Source organism: Myxine glutinosa, chromosome 14 (genome assembly GCF_964187855.1).
Source record: "Myxine glutinosa chromosome 14, kmMyxGlut1.1, whole genome shotgun sequence".
Lineage (NCBI taxonomy): Eukaryota > Metazoa > Chordata > Myxini > Myxiniformes > Myxinidae > Myxine > Myxine glutinosa.
Window position 1 is genome coordinate 63,672,840 of NC_136274.1, and position 13,201 is coordinate 63,686,040.

The window sequence follows — 13,201 nt, forward strand, 5'->3', positions numbered from 1 at the left end:
TGCATGGTTAGGTGACAAGAACACGGCGATTAGATTTTGGTTCAGGTCCGAATCGAGATCCGGCCTATCAGTAGATACAAAACATAAACTGTTCACCAGGTGGAGGTGTGCGCTCTACCGAGTGCCGTTATTATGCATATGCAAATATTGACCCTCTTCCCACTTTTGTAATCTCTACCTGCCTCTTCACTTCCCTTTGACCGTTAACCCTGATTGTATCACCAAAACCTCTGTCATTTCCCATTCCACTCCTCTCACCCCGCATTCCCTTATTTTTCTCACTTCTAATTTTGCTATTTTGGCCCTCCACCCCAACTGTTTACACACCATAAGTAGATGGGCACTAGGATCATTGGCTTGGAATTTAAACATGATTCCCTCCTCGACATGATGTCCTTCCCCGATGCCTAGAATTACTATGAGATTTGCACAAACTAGACGCCTCTTGATGATCTTCCTTCATCAACATGTCTGTAACCTTTTGTGTGCTGTGCGTTTGTTTGAAGATTGATGATCATATGAAAGCGAAAGCCAAAAAGAGCAAAGACCTTCCTGACTTCAGTGAGGTATCATCCCCAGTGTACTCCCGTGTTTTTGTGATGTGGAATGCCATGACTTGAAACTTTAATGCGCTTAATTCATTAGCACCAGATTCACGATCATGGGATTCTATGCTTTCTTTCCATTCAATATGGCAGGTTCTCGAGGCTGGCAAGGCTGCCTGTGATGCTGGACAACCGTTCCCTCCAGCACTTATGGCCAAACTCATTAAGTTTATGTTGCTGCGAATTAAGAAAGCATTTAAGGTGGTACCAGAAAAGGGCAATAAGGTAAGGTTCTTCACCCAGTAACAGCAGGATACCTTAAACGATGCTGCATTCATGCCTGTTGTCATGCTTACCTCGAGGAATGGTATAACTTTTAGTCTTGTGTTTTAAATAAGTTTGTATGCATGCATCATTGGCTGAGGGCATGGCTGTGCCACTGGTGCAATGCCCTCTGCTGGTTAGGGCAGGAATTTGTATTTTGTTCATGGTGCCGGTGATAGCTCACCTACTCTTCGTGGAGGACATCATGTGGTCTCTAACGTCCACCAACGAATGATGCCCGTTTAATGTCCATCCGAGGGACGGCACACGGCATCGATGAGTCGCCCTGCCTGTGAGACTCCGGGATGGCAGTTTATAGCTGGGTTGGGATTCAAACCCAGGCTAGACGGCTCAGAGGCGAGTTTCAAATCAGGAAACCAAATTCATAGAGTGTAATGTTGAAAATTCACAGTGAAGCTAAGACATGATTGGTTGTATTGGCTCTCCGTGTTTCTATGTGAAATCTGGTGATTGGCTGTGCTAATGAACAAGATGTAGGCCATCTGTAGTTTATAGCAACGAACTTTGTGGTGATTGAACACAGTGAATGAGAGAGAGAGAGAGAGAGAGAGAAAGAGAGAGAGAGAGAGAGAAAGAGAGAGAGAGAGAGAAAGAGAAAGAGAAAGAGAGAGAGAGAGAAAGAGAGAGAAAGAGAGAGAGAGAGAGAGAGAGAGAGAGAGAGAGAGAGAGAGAGAGAGAGAGAGAGAGAGAGAGAGAGAGAATTGAATTTTGAACACCGTTTATTTCCACCAAAATACACAAGGATGTCAACCTATACCGCAAGGGTATTTACAAGCAGGAGCAGAGAAAAAAAAGGTACAACAACACCAAAGCATCACATTCTTGATGCACTTCTTAAAACATCATGACGAGTTCCGAGTCCTGAACCACACACAAGGCCTCGTGAGTGCACCATTTCCATTCAAAAAATTCAATATTCCCGTTGCTCATATGGTGATCAAATTCTAGCCTTAATCTTGCTGACACCAGCCCTTTAAATATTGGAATGACGTCATCGCCATAACATTTGTCAATCTTAATTTTCCTTGACTTATAAATTGCATATTTTGCAATGGCAATCAGGAAATTCATCAAGGCACCAGCATTTTTACAAGAGGAGGTAAAGGGTACACCAAAAATAAACATATGCACGGTAAAAGTGAAGGATAATTTATAAGAAAGGTGTGCAATCACAGAAAGTAGAGGTGCTAACCTCCTGCACTGGACATATGCATGAAAAAGATCCTCCTCCTGTTCGCAGAAGGGACAATTTACAGGCACCGAGGCATTAAGATGGTGGATAAAGGTGTTTGAGGGGAGAGCCCAATGTGTTAGCCTCCATTGGATATCCGCTAAGAACCCATAGATGGGTGGAACAAACATATTATGCCACAGTGGAGTAGAGGGAAACCCCGGCCCTAACCGTTCTGACCACAAGGCCACACGCATCGCTCCAGACAGGGATGAGACTTCTTTCCCCCTCACGAGTTTAAGGACACCAGCCTTAGTTACTAAGTGAAAGGGGGAGGGAAACCCATCATCATTGGACTGGACAGAGGGCAGCACCTTGATTTCGGGAAAAGATAGTCGAAGATCTTCGACAATTCCGGCACCTTCCCAGCCAATGTTTAGCTGCCTGAATTTTTTTACGACTACCTGTTTGATTTGTTGAACAACTCGAACAGATGCTACACAAACACCTGTCGCCACCACCCCAGCAGACCTCCACTTGGTTCCAGATGCATCCCTTAGATCACTCACTTTGCTTACGCCTCCTTTAATGAATTTTTGAGTTAAAGCATGGCTACGAGGAATACATGGGAAAAAGCTGTTATAGAACAGAGGCTCTTGGAGGAAATTACGACAATTATATGCCTCAAGACAACGTTTAACCTCAAGGCCTTTCCATGCATCCAGCAAACTCCGATAAAAAGCGGGAAGTGAAGCACTGCTGACACAATCAAGGTCCACCAAGAGAAGGTGCCGATCATAGTTCATTCCACCAGCCTGTTGTAATAGAAAATGTGCAAATGGGCGCCAGGGCAGCTCCTCCGCATACAGTAGTCTCTGCACAGACTGCAGGCGAAAAGCCATAATCCGCCCAGAGACATCAATGACTCCTTGGCCCCCCTCCTTCCGAGGGTGGTACAGTATACTGGGCCGCAGCCAGTGGTAGCCGCTCCAAAAAAAGTCTATCAGCTTCCTCTGGATGGCCGGGATCAGCTCCTTGGGTGGCTGCAGGGTAATGACTTTATGCCACAATCTCGCTGCAATCAGGTTATTGATAACAAGAGCGCGGCCTCTGTATGAAAGAGACCGCAGTAGTCCTTTCCATGATTTTAAACGATATGTGATTTGTTCCACACCTCCTTCCCAATTCCTCATTTCCATTTCATGGTTTCCAAGATAAACTCCAAGATATTTGACCCCGTCTGTTTTCCATACCAGATTTTGTGGGAGTGATGGTGGTGATATGGCTGAGGGGTTACCTGAACTACACCACAAGGCTACACTTTTACTCCAGTTTACTTCACCAGAGGAGGCTGCAGAGAAGTCTTTTAAGCACTGCTGTACTGCAGCTACACTGCCCGGGCCTTTAAGTAAAACACAAACATCATCAGCATAAGCTGTTACGACAAATTTTAACCCCTCTACCCCCATATCCTGAGGCAATCGCTTCCTGAAGGATGCCAAAAGTGGTTCAAGGGCGATTGTGTACAACAGTCCCGAGAGAGGACAGCCTTGGCGGATACCCCGTCGAAAGGGAAAGGGGGAGCATAAGTTATTATTTACTTTCAACATACAGAAAGTGTTTGTATATAACAGTTTAACATATGCTGTGAAGGTTTCACCAAAACCCATCCCCTTAAGAACCGAAAACAAGTATGCATGATCAACACGATCAAAAGCCTTTGTTTGATCCAGAAACAATAACCCAAAACTGGCAGGCACATACTTTTTACAGGAAATAATATCTCTTACCAGAAACAGGTTATCATGCATGGACCATCCAGGAACACAGTAGGTTTGATCCGGCTGTATGACAGAGCTGATCACCTCTTTCAGCCGATTCGCTAATACTTTAGACAAGATTTTGTAGTCAGTACACAGTAAGGAGACAGGTCGCCAGTTCTCAATGAGTTGAATGTTCCCAGGCTTCGGCAAAAGGCATACGACCGCCCTTCTACAGGACAGAGGAAGTTCTCCAGCACGAAGGCTTTCGTCAAGGACTTCAAGCAGATCCGGTCCCACAAGATTCCAAAATGTCTTATAAAACTCTCCAGGCAGCCCATCAATCCCCGAGGCTTTACCATCTTTCAAGCCTCGCGTGGCTGCTTCAAGTTCATCAGGTGAAATTGACGATTCCAGTGTGTGCTGCTTGTCCTCCTCGACTTCTGGGAGCCCAGCAATCAGCTCCTGTATCGCCTCACTGTTGATACTCTGGGCAGAATACAGGTCAGAGTAAAATGCTTTCAAGGCCGCTTTAATCTCCAGTTGGGAGGTAACCGTTGACCCATTAGCAGTACAGAGCTTATGAATTTGCTGCGAGTTTTTCACCGAATTCTCCAAGCTAAAGAAGTCCTTATTTGGCATATCCAAAGTCAAGTAGCTCATCCTCATACGCACCAAGGTACCCATTGCCCGCTGCCTCACCATTTCGGTCAGTAATGACCTTTTTGTCCATAGCAACTGATCATATCCAAAATCTTTCCCAGCCCCATTACGATTCTGTTCCAATTCTGCAATTTCGGCCTTTAATGAGTCAATTGAGAGACTTTGCATTTTAGTAGTAAACAGACTATACTGTTGACAAAACGTTTTAACTTGACACTTTGCAAGGTCCCACCATATGCGAAGGTTGGCATGCTCAAGCTTAGATGACCGAATTTTCCCCCACACGGTTCGGAAGGCATCTTTAAATTTCTTATCACTTAACAACCGAGTATTGAGTGACCAGTATGCGCTACCTCCTGATGTCAGGGGTAATTTAAAGGACATTGCCACTAAATTATGATCTGAAAACCCTGTTGGGAGTATTTGGGTAGTGGACACCACATTCAGCATTGGCTTATTGATATAGATCCTATCCAGCCTTGCCCTTGATATGACGCCATCACGACATCTGCACCATGTGTAGGCCCGTGAAGTTGGATGCTGCAACCTCCACACATCCTCAAAACAATAGTTCTTGATGAGGCTCGCTAACACCTTTGCAGAAGCGCCGTGGGGTTCATGTCCATTCCTGTCAACTGAAGGATCAATTGTACAGTTAAAGTCCCCTGCGATACAGGTGAGAGCAGCTGGATCCAGTCCCTCTACAAAGTCCCGCAGTGTGGAAAAGAATGTTCTTCTTTCTATAGGTTCACTTGGTGCATACACATTTACTATAATAAGCTTTTGTGTATTGCAGTAGAACTCCACCGCTATCAAATGTGCCTTATAGACCTCCCTATAAATAACACTCTGAGTGGGAAGCCTGGGACTTAAGGCGATGGCAACACCAGCCTTGGGTGTGGAAACCCCACTCAGCCACCATTGCCCTTTAAAAAGTTTACACCATTCAGCTGCCAAATTGTTTGTGGCATGGGTCTCTTGCAATAGAATGACATCTGCTTTTACCCTCTCCATTGCCTGGATTGCTTGAATTTTCCGTAAGGGGGCACATCCCCCATTGATGTTCAGGGAGGCAATATGTATTTCTCGCATTGTCATTCTAAGGTGGTAGCTCACCGTCTGCCTGCAATTCTTTGTTCGCCTTTGTTACTGCTTTGCGAAGACGTTGAAATTGAGGCTCTGAGAGCATGGGGTCATTTTTCTGTAAAAGAGGTTTCGAAACTTTAATGAAAGCTTGAACATCAGGGAAGTGATCTCTAATTACAACGTGACGTTGTCTAAACGTTGCGTTTAAGAAATCAATGACCTTCCCTTTTGTCACCTCTGCTTGCCTCACCTGCTCCTTCTGAGACTCACTCAGGGCAGCAAGACTGCATCCTTCCTCATCAGCCTCGCCCCCACTCTCACCCAGTGGTGTGTCAGGTACTGGCACCTCATCTGTGTCATTGTCACCATGGTATTTTTGTTGCGTCTGCATGGCACCAACTACCCCATCGTTGTTGTCTGCCACCGACTTATCGATCTCTTTCTCATCATCTTCCGTTGAGATGGGGGTCCTTAACTGCTCGTCGCATGGTGCAGGGTGTCCATCATCACACACGGTGACACACTCGGTAATGCTTCGATTCTCTTCATCCTGTGCAATGGGCAGATTCGCATCTCTACCTATTGCATTACCATTTTGCTCATGGTCATCAGGTTGGTCTGTATTACCATCTTCCTGCACGAGAACCATTTTGTTTCCTTTTCCTCCATTCTCATCGCTCGCAAGAGAGCGTTTCAAGTTTCTCCTCGACTCGGTCTCCATCAGCTTCACCTCCTCGAAGTCCCTTTGTTCTTGAGGTTGCAGCCTCTCCTCCACATATGGTTGCTCCACTACCGTATGGGCTTCTCCACCAGCACCACTGTCACCCGCACCCTCGTATTCCGGTGTTGACCTTTTTTCGACACCTGGCTCATCTACAGGGTCGTTCGAGTCATTTACAGGTGGGGGGGTGGGGGGGGGGCTGCCCCAGCTGCTGTGGCATAACTCTTCCTCACATCAGGACAATACTGCCGAGTGTGTCCGTATGCCCCACATGTATAGCAAATCAAGGTCTCAGTAGCTGCAAAGATCCGGTAATCATGATCTCCTATTTTAAAATTTATAGATATGTTCAGCTGTTTTGCCTCATCCTTTAGTACGACGAAACAAAAACGTCTAAACGACTCTACATGCTTCAGCCTTCCGTTCCTGGTTCGTAGGGGGACCGTGATAATTCGTGAGACGACAGTCCCATGCTCCCCTAGTTTTCGTAGGATTCCTTCATTCCTCAGAAAGGGCGGAACGTTACTTAAAATAACTTTAACCGCCGGCGTGTCCATGGACGATACCGGGACAAATTGGTCATTCCCCAACGTTAACCCGTTTTGCACCACGATGTCTGCAAGGCTAACTTGTGACACGAAAACCACCACTTTGTGGTTCATTCGAGACGCAGCACGAATGTTATTCACCCCGATCAAATCCCCGATTGCAAGTAGAACATCGTCCATTTGCACGTCTTCCGGCGGAACAAGGCACAGCCCGTGCTTACGCGATAACACCTCATCACTAACACGATCAGCAGTCCTTTGACTATTCCTATTAGCCATTTATCGGCAATAAACTAAACAAACTAAACGGTAACAATGCAATAAACTGACCAAACAAATCAAAATTAGTTAAATAAGTAAATAAATAAATAAATAATCGGCACGATATAACCAACCCACGTTATAATTTAATACAGGTGGCTAACCGTTACCTTGCTGTCTCTCTCTCCCTCTCTTGTCTCAAGAGCAGAAGGGAAACACGGAGAAACCTTCACAAACTCGTACAGGGACACAAATGGAGTGAAAGGAGGATAGGAAAGACCACCAACACAGCACCGTACTCACAGCTCCTCACACACAGCAGCCATGATTGCCACACCCACGCACGACTCACCAACGACCAGCAGGGGGCGAGAGAGAGAGAGAGAGAGAGAGAGAGAGAGAGAGAGAGAGAGAGAGAGAGAGAGAGAGAGAGAGAGAGAGAGAGAGAAAGAGAAAGAGAAAGAGAAAGAGAAAGAGAAAGAGAAAGAAAGAAAGTCAGAAAGTCAGAAAGAAAGAAAGAAAGAAAGACAGAAAGCTGTATTGTCAGACAGTGTGGTGGCTTTTCAGGGTCAGCAAACTAGCTTTGTCTGGATTGGGCTGTTCGTGTTCCCATCTGAATCACAGGTTCAAACTGCTTATAATCACATGTGTTGGTCCATTGTCTACATGTGTCCTTGTGATTCACATTTAAGTACGCTGATCTCTCGTCTCTACTAATGTGTTTATCTTGCACGTGATATATGTATTACACGCTCCTCCATAAGCCTTAGATCACCATTCAAATCAAAAATAAATGTTTTCATCCACTCCTTCCAGCAACACAAAACAGCACACCTAACAGGTGGAAAAATACTTTTCCAATACACAATATCTCTGTAATGAGATTGGGTTGATGTCCAGTTTGCGGTAGACATGATGTGGGACATTAAAAGCGGTGTTGCCCTTTGCAGGCTCAGACTGGTGAAGCTTCGGCAAGCAGTAAAGGCCCAGGTAAGGCCTCGGCTAAAGGAAAGGTGAAGTCAACCCCACAGCCAGAGTCGCCGAAGAAAGAAACAAAGTTGAAGAAGCGTGGAGAAGAGACCAAAGATGTGAAAACTATAGGTGCGGTGGAAGTGGAACCTATTTCTTTGAACAATCATACTAAAATACGCCATTTGTGTCTGTCCGTCTGTCTGATGAATTTTTGACGCCAATACATTCTGTCGTTACTTGTCCAATCTCAACCAAACTTGACAGGATGACGAAGGGTTACACACTGAAGGTTGTAGCGCATTCATTTGCCCCCCTCCCCATGGGGGTTTTCTCCTCCCGAGTGAGTTTGCCTTCCATTGCCGTCAATGGGGTTGCACGTTGAGGTGTATATAAATGTTAAATGAGCTTTATCATGGCGTTTTTCCAAAGAAGATTTCGCGTGGCGTTTTTCCAAAGACACTTTTAATAACAAAATTAATGCTAATCGCATATTATTAATGTTATTACAAAACAATATTAATACTAATAATGTCCCACTTCCCCAAAGCGTTTTTCCTGCAGTGATAACGTGAATAAATAGCTTATAGTTATAATGGCGTTTCCGTGGGAGCAACGGCTTCTACAGGAAGTAAAAAATATTATAAACCACAAACACGCATGCTTAGCTTTTTAAACAATCGTAATGCTCTTTATTAGTACCCTACTGCAAAGCCGCAATGAGCCGGCGAAGCCAAAGCCTCTTGCCACTATTTTACCCATCACTCTGGCATCAGTAGGTTAGGTAGTTGGTAGTAGGTAGGTGTAGTAGGTACCGTACCTAGTTCAAAATGACACCATTTGCATTCTGGATGAGATTAAAATTTATAAAATTTCCTTCTTGATTAATTCGGTGAATTCCGTCTCAACTTCGGATATTTCCAGCCGTGAAAAACTATCCCCTACGGCCGCGAGATTTCTAAAAAAACAATTCTTCGTCAATTTTAGAATATTTGACGCCGTTTTCAGCCTCCGAAACGCGGTAATAAGCTTTTTTGAATTTCAATTGCTCGAATCTCATTGGTTCCCGTGTTTGGTTACGATTTTCGTTGAAGATAACAAGGGCCCGTGCGGGCCCGGGGAACGAGGTTGGTCTTAAAGTATTTTAATTACAAATTAGAGGTGCATAAGATTGTGAATCAAACAAAGACGGGTGAAACAAACTCCTATTGAACTTTTTCGCAATTTTTTATGCATACTTCCGCATCCGCAAGATGGCGGCCTCCATGGAGCGATTTGGTGCGTCAAAGCTTCGAAATTCTCAAAGGATTCAGCAAAATCTGGCTTTTCAACATAATATGTATGCGTTCATTCACAACACCGGCTTCGCTGGCTATAACACTAAATGAAGAAATTTGAAGGAATCCCGACATCCGTGAAGTAAGGTTTACTTACAGAACTGAGCAAAGATCTACTGTACTCTATATACCCCACAAATGTTGAGTTAATAACATAACATGGCCCTTTCTGCCGCTACCGTGGCATTTTTCGTAGTGAACTTTTGAAACTCGATGCTGCTGTTTCATACGAAACTGAAAGGGAGGAAGCCCGGGTTGTGCTCCTTTACCAAGCAACTAGCTAGCGCTTGCCAAGCCTGCCGTTCCTTAACGGTTTTGAATGGAGTGCTTGCTCGAATGCTTTAACCACTTGGCGATCTCTTGGTAAATGAACATACACCCAATATTCTTGAGACCCGCCCATATATCGACTGTAATCTATATACCCCAAAGAGGAATGACCCTTCCTGCCACTCCCGGAGTCTGCGGGTGTACTAGCTAGTACTTATAAATTGTGAATATTCCACTTGCTTCCATTATTATCTCAATTTGTAATATTTTTGTACCAGAAAGTTCAGCTTCAATTTTTGTTTTCTAAAACCTCGTCCAAATTTAGATGATTCATACATTCCAACTGTAGATGTTATTCCTGATTGTGACACTGGCTCGAAGCTTGCTCGTACTCATTGGAAGTGCATTCTGGTTATGATGAGGTTGCCCTCCGATGGGGTCACTTAGACTTGGAGAAAAAGCTGGTGCGCTATCAGTACGGTCAAGTGCAAGGAGATAGTTTTACACTTACAGTTACACCTGGTCCATGCAATAGGAGATGGTATTACCTGTCCAAAAAGCTTGGTGTTGGCTTAACGGTTAAAGTGGCTAGATTAAGATCTTAGGGTACTGAGTTGGAGCTCATGTCCGCCGTTGAATTAACACTAGGTGGGTTGACTCGGCCTATCATCCTTCTGAGGTCGACAAAATGAGTACCAGCTCACTGGTAATGGTGGCACTGCATTAGCGGCACAGCCGCACTCCCAGACAAGCACTCCAACGAAACTGTTGATAAGGAACGGCTGGCTTGGCAAGCAATAGCAAGCTGATTTGTAATGGAACACATCCTGGGATAAGGAGGTGAAAAGATACATGAGGACAGCTTTTGACCAATCAGGAGAGAGGGGAAATCTTTGGTATTTTCTCTGTGGTCATGAAATCATTTGAATTTGGCTTTTACTGGGTTAAAGATTTTTCCGAATATGTTTTGGTGGTTTTGTTCCACATCATTAGAAGATGCACCACGTTATGGACCAAAGCACTATATCCTTCTGCTGGGGTTCCATCAGGCAGAGCTCCTTCCCATGCTCGGCACCATCGGGGTCTCGATCTCTGCAGTGGTCTGCATCTCTGCCGGCGTCAAAGGTCCTACTCCCACAGGTAAAGCATGAATGGACTCGCTTTATTTTCTACACACGTGACTGTATTAAAACAATTTGTTTACACTTTTTTCAAGATTTTAAAAATAATTGTTTTCCTTCAAACTACCCCCCAAATCCTCTCCCTCCCACAGATCTCCCGATGTCCCTGTTCTCAAATGTTGTACTTGTGTGCTTCCCTCTCTCTCCCCATCTTGTCTCCCGCTCCCTCTATTTCGTCTTATGTGTCCGTCTTTTTTTTTTTTTCTTTGTCATTAATGTTAGCTCTTACACGAGCCTCGATCTTGTATACAAAAATAAATAAATAAATAAATAAACTCAAGCATGGACATTGTAAAATCTGTCAATATGTTGTTCTGCTCTTATATGACCAGCAGAGGCCCTCGTTCCACATGATATCCACACCCCTCCATCTGAAGCCCAAGTACCTCCTTGTGAGGGCCCTAATGTCGCCGAGCTGGAGACCTTCTGGCACACGCTGGGCCCCACGCTCGAGTTTCCCAAGTGGTGGGCCTATCTTCACGATGTCGTACGACTTGAATGTTTCATCGAAGATGGGCTTCCCACCCCTGTTGACTTTGAGCACGAGACGGTGGTATGACATTTGCCTCCTGATACCATCTGAAGACAGTCGCTTGGACAACACATATATTAATTTATTTATTTATTTATATATATATATATATTTGTTTTTCCTTCAATACGATTTTAAATATTGGTCCATCAAAGGTTAATGTTCAATTCAGAGCTTTTCTAACAAATGCAAATGGTTGAATTACAAAATATTTTAATACCCCAGATTTTTCGAGCTCATTGTTGTACATCTTCTGCATTTGCTCAACTCAAAAAAGGTTTACTTTGCAGCTCGTGTTCGTGCCATTCATGGGCATCGCTGCACCTGCAATGATCTGCTGTCAGCTTTTCCTTTGGAGAAGCGCCGATCTAGTCCGATGATAGAACCATTTAATCAATTCACAGATAGCCTGGTGTTGGCTTCACGGTTAAGGTGGGCCGGCTTGAGATCTTAGGGTCCTGAGTTTGAGCCCCCGTCACCCGTTGAATTAACACCAGGTGGGTTGACTTAGCCTTTCGTCCTTTCGAGGTTGGCAAAATGAGTACCGGCTGACTGGAAACGGGGGGCATTATGGGGGGCTGATGCAGTGCATCAGCGGCACAGCCGCGTCCCCCAGAAAATGATGCAGCCAGCAGCCACAGGCTCCATACGAAGCACCATCACCGATTCACAGATGTGCTATTTCCACTACACAGGCCGACTGGGAGGCCTGAACATTTATTTATCCAAAAACAGGAAGAAAATCGTCCGTTCAGCTGCTAATGTTGCCTCGGTCGGCCTAGTCAAGCCAGACATGTTGTGCGGTGAAAATGAGCCACGTGTGTGATGAAAGAACGCACGTACCGTACATCAGTCCAGGTGCTTCCATCCAGTGTGCGCACCGGTGTGTATTTTATACCTGCAGACACCCAGGGCGGTTTTCGTCTTTGACAAGGTGGCCCATTTGGTGTACCAGCTCTTACAATGGCAGGTCCATCATGGACATTACATCTCCAGCACACGGTTTCTCACAACACCGAGCACCTCGGGTTCCTCGGGAGGTTCTGTTGGGACGAGTCCTGGAATAAAGGTGTGTCTAATGCCGTTTCCGGTCGGTTTATACAGTACCCTAGTACTTGCAGGTTGACACCATAACCGTTCTACCGGGTATGTACAACGACTTCGACAAAAATCTGAATTGTATATGTGAGAGTGGGAGTGCGGGAGGGGTTTGGGAAACTCACCGTATTGATTTTTTTCCCAGCAGAGACGCACCACTCATTCGAGTTTTTCTTTGACTACCAAAAAGAACACAGGTTCTGTGGCACGCAGTCGAGATGTGGGTAAGGAAAGGTATTTCAATCCTCACCTGAAATATTATTTAATTCTCACTTCCCACTTTCCTCATTCTGTCCATCCTTTTTGTATTCGTGTCTGCAGCTTCATCCGATTTTCAAAGGCCTACGGAGGTGGACTTGCATTACTATGAAGCCCTGATGAAATCCGTACCACTGGAATGCTGCTCAACCTCCCTTATCCTACACTGCCTGCTTGAGCAGGTGATGTCTGAGATGTTCAACCTTAATTATTTGGGCTGCAGAGGAGAGGGATGGGTGGAGGGGTAGGGTGGTTTCTATATGGTTTTACCAGGCCACGCATAGGCCTTTTGCCAGGCCTATCTTTCGGAATTATACCATTCGATCTTTTGCATCTATCTGACTGTAGATGGAAGAGTCATTTGAGAATGTCTTCTCTGAAGAATCTCTATTATACAGGATTCCTCACTATAGTAGCATAATTATAGTAGCACATCAGAGTTAACAAATTGTCATA

The 13,201-nt window shown here is 44.9% G+C and overlaps 1 protein-coding gene across 1 annotated transcript in view; it reads left to right on the top strand.

The window, feature by feature from the left end:
* The first annotated feature begins 671 nt into the window (after nt 1-671).
* The window catches only part of LOC137439268 (sperm-associated antigen 17), a 48,185-nt gene continuing 35,655 nt past the window's right edge, over nt 672-13,201 (top strand). Inside the window, exons 1-7 of the mRNA XM_078767998.1 lie at nt 672-830; nt 8,051-8,201; nt 10,670-10,816; nt 11,190-11,410; nt 12,294-12,458; nt 12,636-12,711; nt 12,809-12,927. Of these exons, the coding sequence (XP_078624124.1) occupies nt 672-830; nt 8,051-8,201; nt 10,670-10,816; nt 11,190-11,410; nt 12,294-12,458; nt 12,636-12,711; nt 12,809-12,927 (1,038 nt within the window). The remainder of the gene's footprint in view (nt 831-8,050; nt 8,202-10,669; nt 10,817-11,189; nt 11,411-12,293; nt 12,459-12,635; nt 12,712-12,808; nt 12,928-13,201) is intronic.